The 24,991-nt window shown below is 45.5% G+C and overlaps 1 protein-coding gene across 1 annotated transcript in view; it reads right to left on the reverse strand.

The window, feature by feature from the left end:
* The window catches only part of PIWIL4 (piwi like RNA-mediated gene silencing 4), a 558,880-nt gene that overhangs the window by 97,602 nt on the left and 436,287 nt on the right, over nucleotides 1-24,991 (reverse strand). The window contains exons 12-14 of the mRNA XM_082244560.1: nucleotides 23,151-23,351; nucleotides 22,966-23,069; nucleotides 20,967-21,037 (exon numbers count right to left, since the gene is read on the reverse strand). Coding sequence (XP_082100686.1) covers nucleotides 20,967-21,037; nucleotides 22,966-23,069; nucleotides 23,151-23,351 — 376 coding nt within the window. The remainder of the gene's footprint in view (nucleotides 1-20,966; nucleotides 21,038-22,965; nucleotides 23,070-23,150; nucleotides 23,352-24,991) is intronic.

The raw sequence follows: 24,991 nt of genomic DNA on the forward strand, positions 1-24,991 counted from the left end.
GTGGCGGCTGGTACATAGGGGGCGCCCCCCCCCCAAGCTAGAAAGAAACAAAAAAAAAAAAAAGGTGTTCCTTTAATTGCAGCAGGGCGCCGGCCAATGCTGCTGCTATGGAGGGGGTGGGGTTTTTGTCCTCATGTGCTTTTTTTCCTGAAGCTTATTGGCGGCCTTTAGAATGTGCTCGGGGCACAGAGCGATGCGCTTCGAACACTCCCACCTCTTGCTTGCCGTCCTGTGATTGGTGAGGTGGTGGTGGGCTGTGCTTGGGCGTCACCATTTCCTTCTCCTTCCCGCCTGAGCCGGCCCAGACGATGAGAGAGGATCCAGAGCCAAAGCGTTCCCGTCCCGACTCTCGACCCCTGCTGTGAGCCTCAGCCTGACTGTCTTCAGTACTGTAAGTGATTACTTCGTTCATGTTTCAGCCAGAGGCCAGGGGAACGCTGTATTAACTCTGCATTGAATGGGGGCATGCTGTATTAACTCTGCATTGAATGGGGGCACGCTGTGGTAGCTCTGCATTGAATGGGGGCACGCTGTGGTAACTCTGCATTGAATGGGGGCACGTTGTGGTAACTCTGCATTGAATGGGGGCACGCTGTGGTAACTCTGCATTGAATGGGGGCATGCTGTAGCAACTCTGCATTGAATGGGGGCACGCTGTAGTAACTCTGCATTGAATGGGGGCACGCTGTAGTAACTCTGCATTGAATGGGGGCATGCTGTAGTAACTTTGCATTGAATGGGGGCACTCTGTGGTAACTCCGCATTGAATGGGGGCACACTGTGGTAACTCCGCATTGAATGGGGGCACGCTGTAGTAACTCTGCATTGAAGGGGGCATGCTGTAGTAACTCTGCATTGAAGGGGGCACACTATACTTTGATTACTGAAGGCCCCTTTCACACTTTTGTGACCTCAAAGTCATGCAATTTTTTGCCGCATTTTTTGCCGTAAAGCAATGCCTATTATATTTTTTCTGTTTGCGCCCCCCCAAAAATCTTGAGCACCAGCCGCCACTGGAACTGAGCATATGGGTTCACCTTCATAGGGGGACACAATAAGACCCATGATCTGCATGCAAGACTGCAGGGAAGACTGTCTGCTGGACAGGAGTAGCAGGACCGCTGTTTGAACGTCTGGAGCCTGTCCATCTGGAGAAGCTCTTAGGCCCGTGCCAAGTTGAGAACAGACCCATATATTCCCGCCTTGTAGTGAGTGTCAAGGCAGACAATTTAAAAATCAGGACCCATCCAAAGTCCTGCAGAGTGCCTCGTGATCCGCTCATTGTCCATCATCTCAGAGCAAGTCTTTCTTGGCAGGATAGAGACATCCAGGTAGCCATTTGGTGATCCCCCCCCGTGTTAAACAACACCAGCACCTTGGCAAAGCTCTGAGGAGCAAAGGCCTGGACAAAGGGAAGTGCCACAAGCGGCAATGTGCTTCCCCATTGTAAAACGAAAGAACACTGACACCCAGTCCAGATGGGGATGTGCCGGTATGCATCCTCAATGTCTATAGAGGGCAGAAACTCACCCCAATGAGGAGGGATCACCACAGAATGGGTCCATCTTGAACTTCTGCACCCATGAAAGACATGCAGGACCCGGTTCGAGTGAAATCCCCTGAAACTGCTCAGGCAATCCCTTGAAATAGCAAACCCCGTCCCCCCAACACAAAGCCGGCAGGCAAGACAGGGAAATGGACAGAAAGAATTCCTCTGGAAAATAAGAGCAGTCCGTTTCTGGATCCAGTAGTTACAAAACGAGTAAGATCCATGGATCTGTGATGCCTTCACATCAAGGGGGTCTTATTATTAAATTAAAGGGGAGGGTGCTGAGTCTGTCAATGAACTTCAGAGAAAAGGATTTTACGGCGTAACGGCACCTCAACCATCACTGTACTTGTGGACTTCCATCAGTATAAGGCTTCCTCCCAGTCTGGAACATAGATAACGGAAAATTCCTATCAAATACTTACCGTAATTTTCCTTTCCTGATAGTCTCCATGGCAGCCTACGTGTAGGTTAACCCCCGCCTCCATGAAGTAAGAAGGAATGACCGCACTTCCGATAAAGTTCAAAAATGGAGTGTATTTATTCCACATCAAACGAATGGCAAAATATAAAACATACACACTGTGAGTGCAGGACAATACGGTAGACGCGTTTCACGACTAGATGTGTCGCTTACTCATTACCAAGTTCACTCTGGATGTGCATCGGCCATATATACACGCCATACATGCAGCTGACACCAATTAGGTTCACCAACTAGTTGTTCATTCAATTAGACAGCTGCTGGGAATCTACGGCTTAGTTGCACAAACAGAGTGACCCCAAAGAAAACCAAATCAAACACACTGTGCAGAGAAAAATTATTATACACAAATACAAATCAATTGCAGTCAATATAATAAGTAAAAATCGGTGTTGATAAGGAAACAATTGAATACAATGGTTAAGACCCACATTGAATATTACAGTCTATCTTCCATATATGTAGTGAAAATACATGACAAAAATGGAATAGATGGATAAATGCATGTGGAGACCATTTTAAGTGACTTATGGGCTATTGTGAAAAAGTGAACTTAAAGAACTAAAAAATTATAAAACATAATTGAAGTGTACATACCAGATCACCGATGGTGCTTTATATAGCCGATTATACAAACCCTGATGTGATGCATTAAGATTGGAGTGATGTGTATACCAAAACTCCAATACAAAATTCCTACCCAAAAATTGTATAGAAAATTATATAAAAAATTATTACATGAAAAATTGACAGAGTCCAAGCTGCGGTCTCCCCAGCTTGGACTCTGTCTATTAACCCCGCCTCCACTCCAAGGGTATAGGACCCCCCTCCCATAAATTTCAGCTCTCAGGTACAGCAGGTGTTCCATATCTTAGCCGAATCCAAGACGAGAGGGTGGGAACTCCGGCTGCCATGGAGACTATCAGGAAAGGAAAATTACGGTAAGTATTCGATAGGAATTTTCCGTTTTCCTGGCAGTCTCCATGGCAGCCTACGTGTGGGAAATAACTAGCTCACGCCACACGGGTGGGAATGCTTTAGCAAAGAAACTTTAAATCATGCTATTTGCAGACAAAACAGTCAAACCAAAATTAACTGAAGAAAGAGAAGCAGGCTCCACACAATAGTGGGTCATAAAAGTATTGACCGAAGACCATGAAGCCGCTCTGCAAATCACATCTGGAGCCACGTGTAGCGAGGCCGCCCAGGATGTAGAAATACTCCTTGTAGAGTGCGCCGTCACCGCCTCTGGAGGAGCCAAACCCTCTGCTCTATAGGCCTGTTGGATAGCCGCCATTATCCATGATGCAATAGTTCTGGATGAAGCAGGTTTACCTATGTTCTTCCCCCAGAACAGGATAAAGAGGTTGTCCGACTGCCTGAATGGTGCAGTTGCTTGAAGATAGACTTTTAAGGATTCTCCTACATCCAACGGATGAGGATTAGACTCATCAGAAGACCGAAAAGTAGGCAGGACGATCTCCTGGGTCTGGTGAAACACCGAGGTGACTTTCGGATTTGAATTCAGCATGGGTATCAGTACTACCCGATTCGGGAAGAAAGTCAAATACGGTTCTCTACAGCAGAGGGAACTTATTTCAGAGACCCTTTTAGCCGAAGTGATGGCTACCAGGAAGACAGTCCGGATGGTCAGGTCCTTGATAGAAGAAGAGGATTCTATGCCTGTTTTTGAGAAGGCATTTAGTTCAGGTTAATTCTATTTCTGTATACAATTTCATCTGCATATGGTAATGTAATCAGGCAACCCTTGACCTGTGTGTGGTAATCTGATCGGGGGGGGGTCCATGCTATATATAAATTCTGTGTGACTGTTCAATAAACAGAGATTCCAGTACAAGAGATGAGACCAAAGGGTAACGCCACAAATTGATAATGCTCCTCTCCTACAGCGAAGCGAAGAAAACGCTGGTTTCCAGTGTAAATAGGGATGTGTAGATAAGCGTTCTTGATATCTATGGAGGGCAAAATGTCTCCTTGGTGTAGATACGCCACTACCGTGCGAATGAACCCCATTTGAAACTTCTGTACCCGCACAAAACGGTTCAGAGCCTTGAGGTCCAGGATTGTAGATCCCTTAACCAGTCTGGAGATAGGCATAGATTGGACGGGAAGAACTTGTCCAATGGTAGAGACTGGAATTCGATCTTGTAACCCGATCGGATCAGTTCGTGGATCCATTTGTCCTGAATCAAGGAAGTCCATGGTTCTGGAAAGAAGCAAAGACATCCTCCCACCCCAGATATAGGTAAGGGCGTCCCTTCATGCAGACGGGGATTTATCTGCAGGTCTGGATTGGCCTGTTCTCAGCTTACCCGACCATGTCTTCTTGGAGCCTCCAGAAGACCTAAATGGCTTAGATCCTTTCTCCTCCGTGCCGTAGGCACGAAAGGGCCGTCTGTGGGCTGTGAAATAAGACCCCCGTCTATTACGCGGTGACTTGCCCATGGCGGATTGAGGAAGAAGAGTACTCTTCCCGCCTGTGAGCCCTTTGATTAACTCATCCAATGAGGAACCAAACAAATGGTCTCCTGAAAAGGGGAGATCTGATAGAGCCTTTTTTGAAGCCTGATCTGCAGACCAGCTTTTTAGCCACACCATGCGTCAAATAGCTAACCCTACTGCGGACACTCTCGCTACAAGGGGGGCCACATCTAGCAACGCATCACATACAAATAATAGGGTTTGGGCCATTTGGTCCATTCCCTCCGTCAGACACGGAGAGAGCTGTTCCGTTCCCAACTCACTTTTTAGTAATTTTGCCCATTCCGTTATGGTCTGGGAGACCAAAGTGAACACGAAGTTCGGTTTAAGTATTGAGCCCACTATCATGTGTAAGTGGTGCGACAAAGACTAATCCTCTATACACTAGATTTGTTCAGTCTGGAAACAGGATGGGCCACCTTCGGTGGTGCGGTCCATCTTGCGGACACCACGTCTGTGAATGGGGTAGTGCTTTTTAAAACGCTTTGGCACCACTAACATCTGTTTGATGCGCCTCCACTGTCCGTTGACAATTCTGTCAAAAAGTTCCGGACAAGCGAAAACCTTGCCCAACTTCTGGGATTTGCGTGTGCCAAAAGACACCTGCGTCCCTGACGCTGCAGAATCATCCGCCATTTTTAAAGTATCCTGCACTGACACTATAAGTGCCTCCATCAGCGAGCTTTCCCGCTTGGCTGCAGACGAGGATATATCGTCTTCACCATCCGAGTGCAATGACGCAGATCCCTCAGGGTGACATGCGTCCACAGCGGCCATATCGGCCTCAGAATCTGAGGATACAGGAGAGGCAGGGGAGGGCATAGGGCGCTTTTTACTAGTGGTATTTTTGATAATCACATCCACTTTGATACCAGGTTTTCCAAAACTGCAGTTAAAGAAGACAGGGGTTGCGACCTGGAGGGCCCCGCAACCGCAAGGAGGGGATCAGTAGGTGAAATCTGTTCCTGGGACTCCATTATTAACCCTAGAATAACGCAGTGTCACTTTAAGAATCTGATAAAAAAAAAAAATGACCGTACCGCTGCACCAGCGGTACTGCAAGTCCCAGCCACAAGTACTGCAGATAGCTGGGTGAGTGAGGAAGACCTACAGGATCCCAATAGACATACCACCAATCAATATGAAGGATTACAGGATCATTCTACTATGGTGAAAAAACAATCTTCACAGGAAGAGGAAATACCTGGGTCATCACTACAGTAAAGGCCTAGCTGCTTCCTGCTGTCCAGCAATCGCAGACTCCAAGAAAATGGCCACTCAATGAATTCCTTTCGGGAAACCACAAAAACATGGCCGCCTATGCATTTTCAATGGGGAAAATTATAATGAGGCAGGACAAATCTACAGGAAAATGGTGGTCACCATGGCATTTCATGCGGTGGTCTCCAGGACCCCCAAAGGGGTCCAAAAGATAAGTGGCATCAGGGGGTCCCCAGCAGGGACCCCAACAGGATTAACCTCCCCCCAAGCAGATCCGCATAGCGGCCTCGGCGAGTCCATCCCCCGAGGACCCCTGTCACTGACTGAGGTAGGTACATCTATGGCTGGTGGGGAGGGAGGCCGTGGGGGAGTCTGGCACCTACCGAGAGGCCTGGGGAAATGAGGGGTACCCGAGGGTCTGACTTTCCCGGGCAGGGGCCCACGTCCACCCTGAGACCGCCAGAGTTATGGGAGGACACTTACCATACGAAGGATTTCAGGTGGGCAGCACTCCGGACAGACTGCCTCTCCACTCGGAGTGGGGGTGTTGACGGCCAAGGGGTTACGCTGCCACTCTCCTGTGCATCCCGGCGAAGTGTATCTTTAGCGGGCCAGCCCCCATCCATTAGGTTTCTGTCGTGGCAAGGCCTAGAGCTGGGCATATAACCTGCGGACCCTCGCTGGCCGGAAAGGGAGACCTTAAGGATCTAGAATATCCAGTCCAAAACCCAGGCGATTCGGCACTGCACTATTTTAGCGGACAATTGCGTGGTTGTGCGACGCTGTACCTAAATAAAATTGATGTCCTTTTTTTCCCCCACAAATAGAGCTTTCTTTTGGTGGTATTTGATCACCTCTGCGATTTTTTTTTTGCGCTATAAACGAAAATATAGCGACAATTCTGAAAAAACAAACACAAAAAAAAAAAACAACAATATTTTTCACTTTCTGCTTTATCACATTCCCCCCCAAAAAATTAAAAAATATTTTTTTTTTCATTTTTTTAGGCCAATTTGTATTCTGCTACATATTTTGATTGGTTTGCGCAAAAGTTGTCGCTTCTAGAAACTAGGGGAAACATTTATGTAATTTTATTTTTTATCTAGTAATGGCGGTCATCTGCGATTTTTAGTGGGACTGCAACATTGCAGCGGACAGATCAGACCCCAAATTGATATTTTTGACACTTTTGGGGGGGGCACTGACATTTCTACAGTAATCAGTGCTAAAAATATGCACTGTTACTGTAATAATGACACTGGCCAGGAAGGGGTTAACCTAGGGGTGATCAAAGGGTAAATTGTGAGCCTAGGGGAGTGCTTTCTAACTGTGGGGGCAGGGACTTGTGAAATGATCACACAGACCTGCGTTCCTATATAGAAGGATCACAGGGGCTCTGTGATCATTTCAGAGAGAACAACGGTCAGCTGTGTTTACAACAGCAGACTGTCCTTCCCTCTCAGTGGAGAGCGATCCCAGGTGCCCGGCGGCAATCGGTGCCTGCTGGTCCGGTGGATCCGCATCCCCTATTACCTAGTGGGGGCAGAAGCGCGCTGACGCTAGCGCACTCGCCCCCAGGAGCGCTCCCGCGGTTTGCCGTATAGGTTTGGCGATTCGTGCAGCCGAGCCAGCCTGCGGCAGTATATATGCAGTGGGCGGTCAGCAAGTGGTTAAAGTAACACAGTGCCATATCGCAAAAAAATGGCCTGGTCATGAAGGGGAGTAAATCTTCCGGTGATCAAGCGGTTAAAAAAGGGTCAAGATATATACCTGGTAAATACAGGCCAGCAAAAAATGTACTGTATGTAAACTATTGGAGGCGATGATAAGTGACTATATCCAAGCATTTGCTTTTGAAAACAGTATCATTAGTAGTAATCAGCATGGATTCATGAAAGATTGTTCTTGCCAGACCAATCTGTTAACATCCTATGAGGAAATAAGCTGTGATCTAGATAAAGGTAGGCCTATGGACGTGGTGTATCTGGATTTTGCAAAAGCATTCAATACAATTCCCCCAAAATGCCTAATTTACAAATTGAGGTCTGTTGGCATGGATGATAGTGTATGTACCAGGATAGAAAACTGGTTACAGCGGCGCTTCCAAAGAGTGGTGATAAATAGCATGTACAGTGGAATTAATGTGTAAAAATTTCAGGTTTCTGTGATATAAAAAAATTAGACAAAGATAAATAATTTCAGAACTTTTTCCACCTTTAGGCTCGGGTCACACTATTGCGATGCGGGAAGGCTGCGAATTCGCAGCCTTTTCCCGCATCGCACACGCACCCCCGGCAGTTCACACTGCCATATGCGATACGCTGGGGGTGTCAATGTAATCTTAACGACACCCCCAGTTTGATCGCATATCGCAGTGCGATCGTGCAGTTCGCACAGGATGGGATCGCACAAGTGTGAACCGCTGTGCGATCCGATCCTGATGCGGCTGCAAAAATGCCTCCTGTGCGTGTTTGCACCGGGTGCGATGCGAATTTAGCCATACAAACTGTATGGCTAAACTCGCACCGCACAGCTGATCGCATGTAATGTCGGAGCAGTGCGCTCCGTCATTACATGCGAACCCGGCACTCGCATGAGTGTGAACCGGGTCTTATTGTGACCTACAAACTGTACAGCTCAGTTACAGTTAAAACAACAAACTGAAATCTTTTAGGTGGAGGGAAGTAAAAATAAAAAACAAAAATAATATGGTTGCATAAATGTGCACACCCTTAACTTCTTGACGACCACCCACTGCGGATATACTGAGGCAAGGTGGCTCCGCTGCGCGAATCGCTGTACCCATGTGTCGCTCCTCAGGAGCGATCGTGGGAGCGCAAACGCGTCTGGAGGCACGCACGCGTGGCGATTCGTTAAGAGGATGTATAGATATTGAAATACAGAGCCTACCCTCTATTTCTAAATGTATGGTAATTTCGCCGTCAATTTAAGTATGTGCTTAAATAAAGTGATGTATATGGGGAGGCGCTATTACCCTTTAGTAAACACACATTTAGAACCATAGAATGAATCATTTTTATATAAAGTGGCTACAGTGTTGAAAAAAATGCAGAAAAAAAAAGAAGTGCTTGCAACGTGCAATAGATATGTGCAAATATGCAATGGTTACCAAAGTGCATAGAATAAAATAAGTGTGCAAAATAAATTGTCCAGATATCTAAATTAAACATTCACATGTATTATTCCATTATTTTAAAAACACTGTGCAATATGTATGCAACATGCAATACATTCCAAAGTGCTCAGAATAAATGTGTATACGTGTTTAGATTATTTTGTGCCAAAACAAAAAATTGTTGAAATAAATTAGATAAATTAAGTGCAAAGTATTGTGACTTCATAAAAATGTAAAAGTTCATAAATCTTTAAACAAAACGGGGTTGTGGTCTCCTCAATCCCTCCTAAAGTGATCCGTGCTTCATAAAAGTGCTGATATGTGGGATATGTGTGCTCCTCCACCTTGGTAAGTATGGGCCACTTTCCAGAGTTATTAAGGACCCCAGGACCAACAGAGCTGAAAATTGCCTCCTAGGTTACTATGTATTGAGGTTGGGATCTGTTGGGTGTGATAAGCCCCGTCCTATAAGGCTCACCCCAATGGAATAAATGCTCAGGGATTTTAATGAAATGAGAGTTTCATTGTGCAGATGTATTTAATAAGTAAAAGGTGCATGATACAATTATAGTGCATTAAACTCACATTTGATAGTGCTTCCAGTAGCGCTAACTATAGAAGGTCTCTGTGAAGAAGTCAAGAAATGCCGCTCGTAGCCGCATTCCACCTTGCCGGAAATTATGTAATCGGAAGTGATGCCACTAGAGTTTAACCACAATGCATTTCGCTGGTAAAAAGTAAAAATCGCACAGGTGATCAAATACCACCAAAAGAAAGCTGTTTGTGGGGGAAAAAGGACGTCAATTTAATTTGGGTACTAGCGTCGCACGACCACGCAATTGTCCGTTAAATTCACACAGTGCCGAATCGCAAAATAGGCCCTGTTCTTTGAGCAGCCAAATCCTCCGAGGCTTAAGTGGTTAATGTAAATGAAATGTAAGCACATAATAACGCCTGCTGTCTGAGGTAATCCGCCTGCCAATGTTCCTCTCTTAGACAGTGAACAGCGGAGGGGGCTGGAATGAAACGTTCTAACCACCTGAGAATGCCGGCTACCTCCAGAGCCGCCAGGACACTTCTTGTGCCCCTTTGGGGATTGACATAAGCCACTGCATTGTCAGAGTGAATGCGCACTGGACAGTCTTGAAGACGATCCATTCAATGTTCCAGGCACAGCCTGTTCGCTCGTAACTAGTCTGGATTCTTGAGACCCCCTGAGCAGAACCTCTGCCGAGGACGCCTCCCCATCCAGGCAGGCTGGCATCCGTGCTGACCACTGTCCAATACAAGGGTAGAAAGGATTTTGCCCTCCTGGAGCACCGTAACACAAGGCCACCAAATCAGGGATTCTCTCGTACCCCGGCTCAGCTGGATTTGGTTGTCCAGAGACTGCCGATTCTTGTCTCATGTGATAAGAAACTCCAGTTGCAGGGACCTCGTAAGGAACTTCGCAAACTGTTGACACCATTATAGTTACATAGTTAGTGAAGTTGAAAAAAGACATCAGTCCATCCAGTTCAACCTATGATGTTTGTGTGTGTGTGTTTGCTTTTAACCGTACATTGTATACCCCTGTATGTTGTGGTCTCTAAGGTGCCCATCTAATAGTTTTTTGAAACTATCAATGCTCCCTGCTGATACGACTGCTTGTGGAAGAGAATTCCACATCCTTACCGCTCTTACAGTGAAGAACCCCTTACGCACTTTAAGGTTAAACCTCCTTTCCTCTAGTTTTAGTGAGTGGCCACGTGTCTTATTGTATCTCCTTTCTCTGAATAGTTTGTTCCTTATGCTAGGGTCGCCAGTACAGTATTTGTACATTGATATCATATCCCCCCTCAATCGTCTCTTCTCCAGAGAGAATAGGTTCAGTGCTTGTAGCCTTTCCTCATAGCTGATGTCCTCCATTCCCCTAATCATTTTTGTTGCCCTTCTCTGGACTTTCTCCAGTTCCAGCACATCCTTCCAGAGGACCGGTGCCCAGAACTGGACAGCATACTCCAGATGTGGCCGGACCAGAGTCTTGTAGAGTGGGAGAATAATCTCTTTATTTCTGGAGTGAATCCCCTTTTTTATACATCCCAGTATTCTGTCAGGCTCAGCACCCACATGCACGTCCAGAAGGACCACCATCTGCTGGTCAGGAGGAAACCAACTGCAACCTGCAGTGTCTGAAGTTTGTCTGCAGGAAGAAATACTCTGGCTAAGGCTGAGTCCAGAGTCAGCCCCAGATATTCTAGGTTCGTAAAAGGAACCAAGGCTGACTTACGAAGATTCAGAATCCAGCCGAACTCCTTCAGAGTTCGTATGGTGATCTCCAGAATTTCCACAAGCACAGCAGAAGACTCTACTCGCAGAGGAAATTGTATAAATAGCCCAGGACTGCGATCCCCCCTGGCGTAACAATGCCAGTACCGGGGCCAACACTTTAGTGAAGACCCGGAAGCAGAGGCGAGGCCCCACACTAATAATGTTCCTCTCCCACTGCAAAGCACGGGAAGCGTTGGTGACCGACATATATTGGAATGTGAAGGTAGGAATTTGAGGTCCAGGATTGGACGCACCTTGCCCTCCTTCCTGGGGACTGTTAATTTTACAGTCGCATGTTGGAAGGAAAGAACCCTTACGGAGGACGAGCATGAAACTATCTTTTATCCAGATCGTATGACTTTGTGGACCCACTTGTCTGGTACCAGGGAAGTCCACAGTTCCGGGAACCAAGATGCCCCCCCCCCCCCACCACAGATACTGGTGAGGGTGCACCTTCATGCTAAAAGAACCTTGTCTGCGGTTCTGGAGAAGCCCGCCCACGACCTGCCAGACCAAGTTCGTTTGGATCCATAAGAGGAGGCCCTAAAAGGCTTTGATCCCTTGTTAGTCGATCCTGAGGGATGAAAAAACTTCTTATGAGCCGAAAAGGAGGGCCCACGTCTGCAACAAGGGTCCTTGCCCTTAGTAGCCTGTGGAAGAAAGGTACTCTTCCCCCCTGTAAGACCCTAATGATGTCATCCAGGGCATCTCCAAACAGGTGATCTCCTCAGGGCTTTTTTAGAAGTCTGGTCCGCAGACCAGCATTTTAGCCAAAGGACACGCTGAAAGATCACTGCCGCAACAGAGATAATAAATAAAAGCGTGTGAGACAGTGCACTTGGAAAATGGTTGTAAAAAGGACACCCGTTCTGTCAGGGAAATGGCCGTGGAAGAACTGGCATTGCTGCCAATACTAGAGCTGGACGCTTCCGGCGCACTCCTGTACGTATGCGCATCAGCAGAAGAATGGCGAATTGGCGCACACAGGTGCGTGGCAGCACACATCAGAGAATGTGTGTGCACAATGGCGCACACCTTACGTGTTAGATGAGGCCATTTGCTGGCCTATATAAGATCGCTGCTAATTCCATCAATTTGCTGGATTGTCATCAGCCTTCCTGTGTTCTTAGTATCTGCGTATTTACCTTGGATTTCCTGTAGTGACCTGACTAATCTCCTTCTCCTGGCTTTGACTCTCTGGCTTGCTCTACCAACCTTGCTCCTATTTGAACACCTATGTATGACCTTGGCTTGCTTTACGAACTTTGCTATCATTACCTGCCTGCCCTTCTGTGTATGAACAAAAGAGAAAACAGGCGCCTCTGAGTTAAGACTGCAATTTAATATGGCAAACAAGTAATAAAAACTTACATCAAGGTAAGTATAAGCAGATAAGATGGGTTCTTCCATCAAGGTAAGTGTGTATGACCTTGGCTTGCTTTACGGACTTTTCCATTGCTACCTGCCTGCCTTCCTGTTGTGACCTCGGCCAAGTTCCTGTTTCCGCTACCTGCCTGCACCCCCAGACGGATTACCTGTGTTTGACCCTCAGCCTGGCCTCTACTCCAACTTCCCATGTGTACAAATTTGCCAAATTCATCTGGAGCTTCCCGAGACATCTGCCTTGCTATGTACCCTGTACTCTCCAGTATCCACCAGGTGATCACCAGCCCAGCTCTACAGTATCTGGATGGCAACCAATGCTTCTTTGGGCGCTACACCTCCTGTCCCACCTTCAGGGGTGTGCCGCACTTAGTCGCAAGGGAAGCCCTCTCAGCACCTTGGCCTCGGATCAGTTACATGATAGTACAATCCAGCCATGTCAGAGGCTGACAGACGTGCTTCCCGCTTGAGGCTTTGTGCCAGCAAGTCACTGCCCTTACTCAGGCAGTACAGAGACTTCAAGAAGGCTATTTCCAGTTGGAGGGTCGTCTGCAGCATCTGAGAGTTTCTCCTACTTCTGCGGATTCCAGCCAACCGCCTGCCAGTGCTGCATCAGCTTCCTCGTCACAGGAACACACTAGCTCCTCCCATACATTGATGATTTCTCCTCCCCAGCCACGGGTACCAAAGCCTGAGCGATTGCTCGATGAGTGGAAAAAATTCAGGGCCTTCAAAAATGCTTGCTATTATACCTGGCCCTTCAGCCTAGAACCAATCAGGGGACTCAGTCAGATCGAGGCATCGGTGAAGCGCATACCTCACTGGAGGGCAACGCAAACGTGATGACGTGTGTGTGTGTGGGGGGGGCGCGTTAACCGATTTTGGAGCCTGCGTGAACATCTCCAGGGGTCTTAAGAAGCAGCGGTTCACGCATGTTCCAAAACAGGTTAACGCCCCCCCCCGCGTCATCACGTTTGTGCGGCCCTCCAGTGAGGTATGCGCTTCACTGCTGTCTCTATCTGACTGAGTTCCCTGATTGGTTCTCCCCTAGTGTCATCTCCCGGCTGCTGGCCAGCCTCAGGGGCGGAAACACAGCGGACCCGTAAGGATGCCGAGCTATGAAGATAGACGCTTACCTCAATGTAAGTTTTTAATATGTGTCAATAAAATTATTTACATCTGCTACACTGAGTGGCGCCTTTCTCTCTTTTCTGCATATTCGAATATACAGTGATTGTGAAAGAAATTTCCATGACTTTTCCAAAACTTTGTGGGATAAATTATTTTCCTAAACGTTTCAAGGCCTGGAAATTGCCATTTTAAAATTCCATGACTTTTCCAGGTTTTTCATGACTGTACGAACCCTGTGAAAAGAATAAAAAAACTGAGACCGGAGTCCCAGCAGGAAACCTAGGTCCTACTCCTTCTCTAGGCAGAAACAAACTGATGTGCTGGGCTGTGGCAGTGGGGGTTATGCCTGGAGGGACAGCCCCGTGGGCGTGGATATGTTAAATCAGAAAAAGAGGGGGGTTTGGTGCAAACCAAAAACCGCGCAAGTGGTTCAACCGTGTATATATGTATAAATGTAAATATATTATCAATAAATACAAATTATATGTGAATATAAATATTAATAATTAATAAATATTAATTATTTACAGGAATTGCTTCCTTGTAGTGAGCGGCAACAAAAAAGCAAGGTGCTGAACAATTGTTTAAAAGAATGGGTAGTGTCGCGCTCAAACATAAAGTGCTTGTGCAGATATTTAAACCTTAATTCAAAAATTAAAAATACATGATAGGTGACAATCTAAAAAATCAATCAATCTGTGCTCAATATTGTAAAGTGCAAACAGTCCATATGCAGCATCAAACAGTCCACATCTCTTTGGTGTCACACAAATTAGCAGAGACTTGATGTTAGTGCAGATTAACCTTCACCTCCACACTTCACCCAGTGATCTAGTAAGGTACTCCTTACCGGAAATATATGACCCCTTAATTATAGGGGGTCACATAGGCAATATCTCCACTCAGTACACACGATCCTCAGCTCCTCTGTTACACAGTGGGTAATCCAGCATCAAGCCCTTATAGTGTAGCTCGGATCAGGTGGAAAACATGGGTGGGACAAAAAGGAGACTCTCATGGTGCAGTACATCTAAACATATCGCTTTATTTAAAAAGTATTGCACTTACTCGAATCACCATAAAACAATCGCCTTTCTCATAAAAACATCCAGCGAGGGTTGTGAGCACTGCCGATCGCACAGCGCTCCTCTAACCCGGAAATGGCTACGGTCTCACGTTTCCCTTCCCCAGGGAAGGGAAACGTGAGACCGTAGCCATTTCCGGGTTAGAGGAGCGCTGTGCGATCGGCAGTGCTCACAACCCTCGCTGGATGTTTTTATGAGAAAGGCGATTGTTTTATGGTGATTCGAGTAAGTGCAATACTTTTTAAATAAAGCGATATGTTTAGATGTACTGCACCATGAGAGTCTCCTTTTTGTCCCACCCATGTTTTCCACCTGATCCGAGCTACACTATAAGGGCTTGATGCTGGATTACCCACTGTGTAACAGAGGAGCTGAGGATCGTGTGTACTGAGTGGAGATATTGCCTATGTGACCCCCTATAATTAAGGGGTCATATATTTCCGGTAAGGAGTACCTTACTAGATCACTGGGTGAAGTGTGGAGGTGAAGGTTAATCTGCACTAACATCAAGTCTCTGCTAATTTGTGTGACACCAAAGAGATGTGGACTGTTTGATGCTGCATATGGACTGTTTGCACTTTACAATATTGAGCACAGATTGATTGATTTTTTAGATTGTCACCTATCATGTATTTTTAATTTTTGAATTAAGGTTTAAATATCTGCACAAGCACTTTATGTTTGAGCGCGACACTACCCATTCTTTTAAACAAGTGGATATGTTAAAAGCTTTGTACTAACGTACTGCCTAGACTACTCCTGCAGGTGGCAGCATAACCCACTCAGCTCATGAAGATGAGGCTATGTCTGTCAATGGACGATAGAGAAATCTCCATTTCCTCTGAATACTGCCAGCAGCATTGTTTTGTCCCCGGATGCAGTAATTCTACCAGATGTTTGACTGTTCAACCAGTATCTGATACACCCCAGAACATTCCATCAGCTTATCAAGAATTCATGGAGGTTTATGACAAGAAGAAGGCCGAGGTCCTCCAACCTCACCGGCCTTATGAATGCCCAATAGAGTTGCTTCCTGGAGCTGAAATCCCTTTCAGAAAGATATTCCCCCTATCTGAAAACGAGCCGTAAGCTTTACGAATCTATATTTATGAAAATCTGGAAAAAGGTTCATCTGTCCTTCTTTATCTCCTGCTGGGGTCGGCATATTCTTTGTCCAAAAGAAAGATGGCATATTGAGACCCACATATTCTTTGTCGAAAAGAAAGATGGCATATTGAGACCCTGTGTGGACTACAGGGAACTCAACAAGCAAGCAGGTGCACGGCAGTGCGAATTAGAGAACGCGTGTCCGCAATGGCACACAACTTACATAACAGATGAGGACATTTGCTGGCCTATATAAGACCGCTGCTGATGCCATCAATTTGCTGGATTGTCATCAGCCTTCCTGTCTCCTGAGCCTCTGCGCATTTACCTTGGATTCCCTGTTGTGACCCAGCTTGTTCAAGGCCTGCCTGATCTCCTTCCCCTGGCTTTGACCCTCTGGCTTGCTCTACCAACCTTGCACCTGTCTGATCATCTGTGTATCACCTCGGCTTGCTTTACGGACTTTGCAATCATTACCTGCCTGCCCTTCTGTGTATAACCTTGGATTGCTTTACGGACTTTGACACTGCTACCTGCCTGCCTTCCTGTTGTGACCCCGGCCAAGTTCCTGTTTCCGTTACCTGCCTGCACCCCCGGACGGATTACCTGTGTTTGACCCTCAGCATGGCCTCTAGTTTCCCGTGTGCACAAGTTTGCCAAGTTCTTTTGGAGCTTCCCAAGAGACATCTGCCTTGCTGTGTACCCTGTACTCTCCGGTATCCACCAGGTGATCACCAGCCCGGCTCTACAGTACCCAGTTGGCAACCTGTGCTTCTTTGGACGCTACACCTCCTGTCCCACCTTTAGCGGTGTGCCGCACTTAGCAGCAAGGGGAGCCATCTCAGCACCTTGGCCTCGGATCGGGTACGTGACACATGCGCAGAGTATTGATTTTGAGCTGAGAAAACTTTTTACTGCTTTCTTTGGATTTTGGTATTCTCAGATTGAGCTCCCTAGTTTGGAGATTTCAACGTGACTTGGGAGGGAGGAAATCTCCAACCCAGATGTCCTGGTTTCGTTCAAGACCAGCAAAGTGTGAGTGCAGGTACACAAAGCCTTTATTATGAAGGACTGGGAATAGTTCAGGGCTCCAACTAGGAGGGAGGTGCCCCCCCCCCCCGTCTGAAGACAGAGTCGGTCTACTCAGGAGACAGTACTCCATGAGGGAGAGATTCCATGCACATATGACTGAGAGAGTTGAAACAACCAGGAGAGTCTGGGAGACTGAAAGTCAAGGAGACTAAGGCCGGCTATAGAGGGTTCGAATTTTGGCTGGTCCAGCTGAAATTTGACCCGTGTGGGAAGGCTATCAACTTAGGTACAACCAGCCTGCCGGATTCATTTGTGATTATCGCTAGTGGCTGCAATAGTGGCTGCAATAGCCACTAGCAATAATCACTGTCTTCTGACAATTGCTCGGCAGAAGGAATTCCCCTGTCATTTATAAGTAGTGCAAATTTCTTTCCTTTAAGGCGTGGTTTCAGGAAAGAAATTAGCACCTTCTATGGCCTGCTTAGGAGAGCTGAGGCAACTAGGAGAGAGTCCAGAAGAAGAAAGGAATCTGTGAGTCTTAGAGTGAGAGAGTCTGGGGTGTCAGGAGAACGCCTACCTAGAGGCCATTAGTGGGCCCATGCAGCAAGGGGCTGTAGCCAAGGTTGAGTGAGTTGGGAGAGCCAGGGGGCTTGGTATTTTTGTTACCTGTTTATGCTGTGCGCAACCGAAACCTTTGCGTGGGTAAGTTTGTGGACTTTATGTTAATCTGTTTTAATAAAAGCGGGCTGCCCTTAAACAGTTTGGCCTGGCATGGACTTCACTAAAAACCGCATCTACCACTGAGCAAACCAACTCCAGTGTTAATGTGTAAAACACATCTCAAAGTTCACATATAAAGTGTTACATAACCAAAATACTGTGAACAATCCACACATATATGTGCACAACAGAATAATAAAATCCCAACCTAGGAGAGTAAATAAGGTGTGCCTATTCCTGGGCACACACCAGGCCAATTTTAAGCTTTCAGTGCTGTCGCAATTTAAAAGAAAATTGAGCGGTCATATAACACTGCACCCATATGAAATTTTCAAATTTTCATTATTTTTTTTTTTGAGACAGATAGACCTGTCTTTTGGTAGTATGTAATCACCACAGTTTTTTTTTTTTGCTACACGAAAAGTTTTTTCTGTGAACTGAGCTTAGTGAGGGTAGTGCTGCACTTTGTAATTTGTTATTGGTAAACGTTGAGGTGGAGAGTTATCGCTTCAAAGTGCTCATTTGCTTCCTTATGTGATTGTGATAATTGCACAGATTGATATTTTTATTTCATTTTGCCCTGAGGTGGTTGGTTTTGGAATCTTCCTGTGTGGAAGAAGAACTTTCAGTCCTCTGATGAATTTGTTGAGTGTGTCTTACCAAAAAGACATCCTCCTTCAAAGGGCATAAGCGCGAGGCGTATTTTAACAGGCAGCTAGCCTTAGCTATACAGATTTTGAGGAACACTATTCTGCACATGTGAATGAAGATTAAAGTCATTCTGGGAATGTGTTTCATTACTTATTCTAGGGCATTAACAGAAGAGCAGAGCAGAGCAGAAGGTGAATGCTGTATTTGCTCTATTAAGACACAGTCTTAGAATACAGGATTGTGTTGCTTGTTCATTGCCCTAGTCCAGTTATATGCAGTTTGACAGAGAGAATTCATGGAAATTGATGGTTACAGAGCTGGGCCTGTAAGTGTAAAAAGAGACTTTAGGAGAGTCTCAAACTTTCTATCTGCAGAACATTTGAATGAAGGAATATCCTCAATTGGCAAAGTGAGATATTTAAGACTGAGACAGAATGATTAACAGAGAACTCTTTTTTTCACTGGAATAAGCTTGGCAATGATATTCAGAAAAGAGAGAATATTTTCTGGTTTGACCCAATTGCCACAGACTGGCCATTCTTTTTGTTCATGAACGGGGAAAGTCTTTTTAGACCTGGCAGGTCTCTTTGTACCCAAAGGGGCATGGCGAGCTGGAGGAGAATCAAGTGCAACGATGCAGAGGCTGTTACGCTGGAGTTCCCCAGATTTAACCATTTAGAGGACTCACTCCAGCTATCCAGTCTCCAGCCCTGACTTACTGGAGCGGTTTTCTTTAGATTCTTGCAGTCCCCACCAGGTAGATAGGCAGGTCTAAATAGACCCCTGATGTCTCACTTTTGAGACAGAGAAAGGTGATTGAGGACACAGTCCTCAATCTCCATCTCTGCAGTACAAAATAAGTGAACAGGAAGAGCTCTGCACAGTCTCCGTGTTCATTCACAAACTTAAGCTTTACAGTGAGTAAACACTGTGAGTGATAGGCACCGATCACTCACTGTGTTCATTCAGAAAAGAAAAGGGCCGGCAAATATCATATTTTACCAGCCCCAACACCCGCTCTCCATTCCGAAATGATCCCGCGCAGCAACCTTCAGGAGAGGAGGGGATGCCGGCAGCGCTGCAATGGGACCAGGGGAGCACAGAGGGTGGCCCGGGCAGCAGAAGGAAGGGGACCATGGGCAGGGGTGGCGGATGTGGTATTTACTGGAAACAATCCCTTGTATTTTCACCCCGCAGAAGCTGAATGCTGGTAGAGGGAGAGGAGGAGAAGCTGGCTTTCAGCTGCTGCAGGAGGAAAATACAGGGAATTGGTTCCAGTAAATGCCACAATCGCTCCTGTCCAGGTTCTAGGGGTCAGCAAGGAAGGGACATGATCTACCTTTTACCTGCCTGCGATTGAAGGGGAAGTTTGTGATCAACAGGTTCCCGACCCCCGCTGTATACAATTGCAAACTATACATTGAAACAACATTTTTAACATATGAATTCTATGTCACACAATGGGGAAACCTTATATTTCTGGTTGTCACTCTATGGAGCTTAAGCTAATTTTAACTAATTCACCTCACAAACTTCAAAGAAATGGCGGCATCGGGCCATAACTAAATGGCGGAGCCGCCATTTTCGGTTGTTGCTTTATGGAGCTGCATTTATTTCTAGCCAATATATATCATGGGTTACAAGAAAATTGTGGTTTCCGGCCATAACAAAATGGCAGAGCTGCCACTTTTGGCCATACTAAAATGCCCTTATTTTGCCTGTGGTGCATGCTGAACTGCAGGCAAAAGATTAAAGCAGTCTCCTGCTCTTAGGGGCAAAGAGAATAAAATTTGTTTCTGATTATAATCGAGGGTTCTTCTTTTTTGGTGTAATTCCTGTCTTTTGATGTATGGTGAACTTCGGGGAAATGGCAGAACTGCAATTTCTGGTTCAGGAAAGATGCCGTTCTTTCAACTTCAGGTACACTTGTTTGCAATTTATTTGATCAGCAAGCTATTTAAGGGGTCCCAAATTTGGGTGTCAGTAGAAGGCAGAACCCCTAAAAACGTGCTTGTGCACAAAACGCGTTGGGTGGGGCCTACGTGCTGACGTTTTTTAAGTAGATTATTTTTGTGGATGTAATAAATACTACACTATAAACAGCTCCTCTGGCTTCATGTGTGTTGGATACTTAAGAGAACAAATAATGGTGGGAGAATGAACATGGGCATGATCATCATGTACCTCTGGTGAGTACATAGATGGTGGCGGAATCTCAGGAATAGTAATTTGTCTTCAAGTGGTGGAAGTCTACATTTATCTGCGTTTTTATTTACATGTATCACAGAAAGGTGTATTTGAATTGAGATTTAACCATCTCTTCTGTTAAGGATTTCTATTGGTGGATCTGGCCTGAAATTTTATGGACTTTATGTTTTGATACAAACAATGTATTGAGTTTATATTGTTTTCACTAGAAGAGCTGCACTTTAATTTATTATTAGAAATAACTTGCAGCCAGCCTGGGATGAAATAGGTGTGCAGAGAAGTGGTTGTTTTTTATTTTTTTCTGTGCAAAAATGACAGTTGCTGTAAGCAGAAAACATCATTCAGATTAATTGTAAACATGTTTTCACTTCTTATTTCAGGGCTGATTAATATACAGAGAGAGCTCTCTGCCAGTCTAAGCTGCTTCAGGGCTGTTTGATAAATTACCTTGCATGCACACTCTCAAGCAATCAGCAAAATCTGTTGATGTTTTCTGAATGATACACCGTGAAAACCACCTGAAAGTTGGAAAAAAATACAGATATATATTAAAGAAAATGCAAGCTCAATTGCAGTTCTAAAAAATCTCATTCATTCAATGAGCATCAAAATGACTGGTGCTGCAAAACAGCCTGGAGTCTAGAAAACAGCCACCCATAAAAACAGATACGCTGTTTCTCACTAAACTGTAGTTATGCAGTGAAAAGTATGGAGAGAAAAGATAAAATAAGAGGCTCCTCCTTGCTGTAAAAGTGATTTTTGAAGTGTACCTATTGCACATACAGTAAATAAATCTGCAATTACATAGAGATAAACTCTGCCCCAAACTGATACTTCCGTAAGCTGACTATTGGCTTCTTACTGAATCTATCTCTAAAACTCTCCTAGCATTGTTTCACCATACTCAATTTTGTGTCTTCGCGCCCCCCCCCCCCCCCCCCCAGGAGAAGATGTCAATCCCTTGTGGCTTGGATCCCCAATATGTACATTATGGGACATGATTTGTTTCTTTATGGATGCACAGATTGGGTAACAGGAATATATCTCAGATCTGGAGTCTATGAGAAAGCATGTTAGTTTGCCAATGATCTCACCAGGGTGAAACATAGGCTATGAGCAGAGTAAACTTTTCACCATATGGGGCAGATGTATAAGCTGCCACTCCTATAAAGAGCAGCAAGGGCAGTTCCTTTACTTGCCTTATGTCTGTCACATAAACAGTTTCATCAACTGTGAAGCTGAAGGTATGGCTTCACTGATATTCAGTACATTCACACAGTATCTTCTAATATTTCTTGTACCCCAAAAAGGGTAAGAATACTACAGCTGTATAATGCAGAAATGCAGTAGGAATGACAATAACACAGCTGTATTTAATATTATGAGTAGCCTTTTATAGTGAATATACAGTTTGGAAGACCCAGAGTTTTCATACATCTGCCTCTGTATTGGTCCATGAGCACTGACATCACACATACTACTGAAACAGACACATGTTTGTTCTTTATCTTATCCATTTACCTAATCTAAAGGCACAGGAATATGTCTATAGCCCACACTGACTATACCAGAAACAGCATCAAAGGTGTCTTCTTTTCCACAACTGCTTTGTAATGTTTTTTTTTGGTCATGAGACTGAGTAGATATCTAGCAAAAACAATGTCTGTGACCCCTTACATCATAACATTAAAGATATCCTTCCAACACACAAGATCGCAGGGATGTGTGGGCATGTGTTAGGAGTATGAATGTGTGGTTTTGTTGAGAAGTTGTATTATTGCTGTTGTAAAGAGTATCCTGATAAATGTTGTTGTATATAAACAATGACAATAAAATATATCTTAATGTCTTAGGACAACCTGCTACAATTAGAGATTTGACCTGATCCACCTACTTGTGAAATCTAAGAATAGAAAATTACTATAAAATACGACACACCTCAACGGCAATTAAGGTCTTTCAGAATGAACAGCAGTCTGTCAGGGGATATCAAGATGGGAGCCCCACTGTTCTTTAACAGGCGGAGACCCCTGTGCTATAGCACGGCTTGGTGCAAATCAACAAAAGATTTCCAATTATTTTTTAAGTGAACCAGCACCTTGCCCATGCAAGGCAAAGTAATGTAATAACGACCTCCTCTGCTGCTTATACTCATTTTCTTTTTACTCTTGTGCCACTCTGTCCCCCCTCAAAAAAGAAAATAAAATAAAAAGTAATTCTGGGTGTAGGGATCATAAGTCCAATGCAGATTCATTTTTCCTGGTGATGTGTATCTAAAACCTTTCTGTAATCTTCATGGACAACGTGAAAAAGACAATTTCTTCAGACTGCTGGCCTAAATCAGTAGACAGAAGATGAGGTGCAACGAGAAAGAAATCCACAACTGAAATATAATTTGCTGCCCAATTACCAATTTAACAAACAGCTAACACCAAATAGATCTTACTTTGTGAGCCTGGCATTGGTGCTGGCCACAAACCCAACAACTGATTGAGATTTATTCAGTGCATCTTTGCTGACATCTATCCCGACCACCATGAGGGACTTGAGCTGTGGAAACATATTCAGCCATTAATTCTTAGAATGCATTACTCCGTCAGGTGCTGTCAAGGTGAATGAACAGTAACTCACAGGGATCTCCACAGCCCAGAGCTCCCCTCCCATCTTGCAGATCATTTGCATGGCAATTTTGCTGGCAACGCTCATTAGCATGTGTTGTTTGCTCAGTGTACGGCTTTGCACACACTGGCTGGGAATGGGCATCTCCACGGTCAGAAACTTCTTAATAGAATCGTAATTATCTTTTGAATTAGATGGCAGAATGCAAAACACCTGGGTAGAAGAACAAAATCACAAAATAAACATCATTAATAATAAGATCCATAACAGCAGTCTTTCACTCAATACATGCTCTGGTCTCTGTAAAAAGCCCCCCCCCCCCCGCACTGAACGCTGCAACTGTTTGCTGCCCTGATTAATAAACGTGAAAGTCAATGCTGCTTGCCCTGAGCGCTCCTGTTGTGTGCAAAGATTACTGCCAATACCAGTTGAGCATGCCCCACCTCACAGTATACAATATGTAACTAATGTACACATGGGTTCATATTGCTGTTACGTTAATGTTAGGGTCAGCAGTAAATAATACAATGTTGGATCTCCGATACTTCTAGAGTCATTACCATAGAACAAGCTTGCAAGGTGAAAGGAGCTTTTTCAAGTGAACTTACAGTATTCTGAATTGTCAAAAAATTGTGATTTTGTTTTACTGTAAAATCCATTTCTCTGATGTTCATTGACGGACACAGCAGTCCCAGGGGTTATACTCCCACTCTCAGTCATAGGCACTGTCAAAGAAACCTTTAGCTGCAGACTGGTCGTCACATGACACGCACCACATAACTTCCACATGACTTCCTGGCTGCCTATAAAAGCTGAGCAAGTGCTCAGAGGAATTGCTGGTTTGTCTTTCAGCTTCCTGTACCTGAGTTCCTGTTTCCTGTGTGATCATTTACCTGCTGTGACCCGGATTGACCCTGACCTACTCCGCTCTTCTCCTGGACCCGACCTTGGCTTGTTTTACGGACTTTGCTTTTGCTTACCTGTGTTTGACCCTCTGCCTGCGACCCGGATTTACCTTCAGTCTCCTGTGCCTTGACCTTCTGCTTGTGACCTAGTCTTGTCTCCTATCTTCAGTGCCTTGACCCTCAGCCTGTGACCTGGATTGTCTGCTTACCTGTGTTTGACCCTCAGCCTGCTCCGGACTTCTTCTGCTGGATCCTGATCAGTCTCTGCTCCAGTTCTACAGGACCTCCATGCAAGCTTTACCCTGCCTGCTGGTAGCTTGTGCCTCTTTGTGCCATCCACCCTCTGCATCAACTCCAGAGGGGCGGAGTGCACTTAGTCGCAACAGCGAACCGCTCTCGGCATCTCGGCCTCGGTGAGTACCTCTATTCTGATAGTACAAACCAGCCATGACAGAGGCCGACAGAGCATGTTCTCCTCTTGAGATCCTGTGCCAGCAGGTCACAACCCTCACTGATGCAGTCCAGAAACTGCAGGAAGGCTATGCCCAGATTAACGGTCGTCTCCAGCAACTTTCAGGGTCCCCTGCGCCCACCAGCGGAGCCTCCTCTTCTCAAGCTGCATCTAACCCCACAGTGATCATGGCTACCCCTGAGCCCAGGGTTCCCACGCCGGAGCGTTTTTCAGGCGATCGCAAAAAGTTCCGGGCCTTCAAAAATGCCTGCTCCTTGTACTTAGCCCTTCAGCCCAGGACTTTTTCGTCTGAAGTAGTTAAGGTGGGATTTGTCATCTCCCTGTTGACCGAAGAGCCGCAGGCCTGGGTCCACAGCCTGATGGAACAGAGGAGCTCTCTTCTGAATTCTTTGGACCTTTTCTTTGAAAGTATGTCTCAACTATATGACGACCCTCAACGCACCGCTACTGCAGAAGCCGTGCTACACTCCCTGTCT

Source organism: Pelophylax lessonae (assembly GCF_965119305.1).
Source record: "Pelophylax lessonae genome assembly, chromosome: 2".
Classification (NCBI taxonomy): Eukaryota; Metazoa; Chordata; class Amphibia; order Anura; family Ranidae; genus Pelophylax; species Pelophylax lessonae.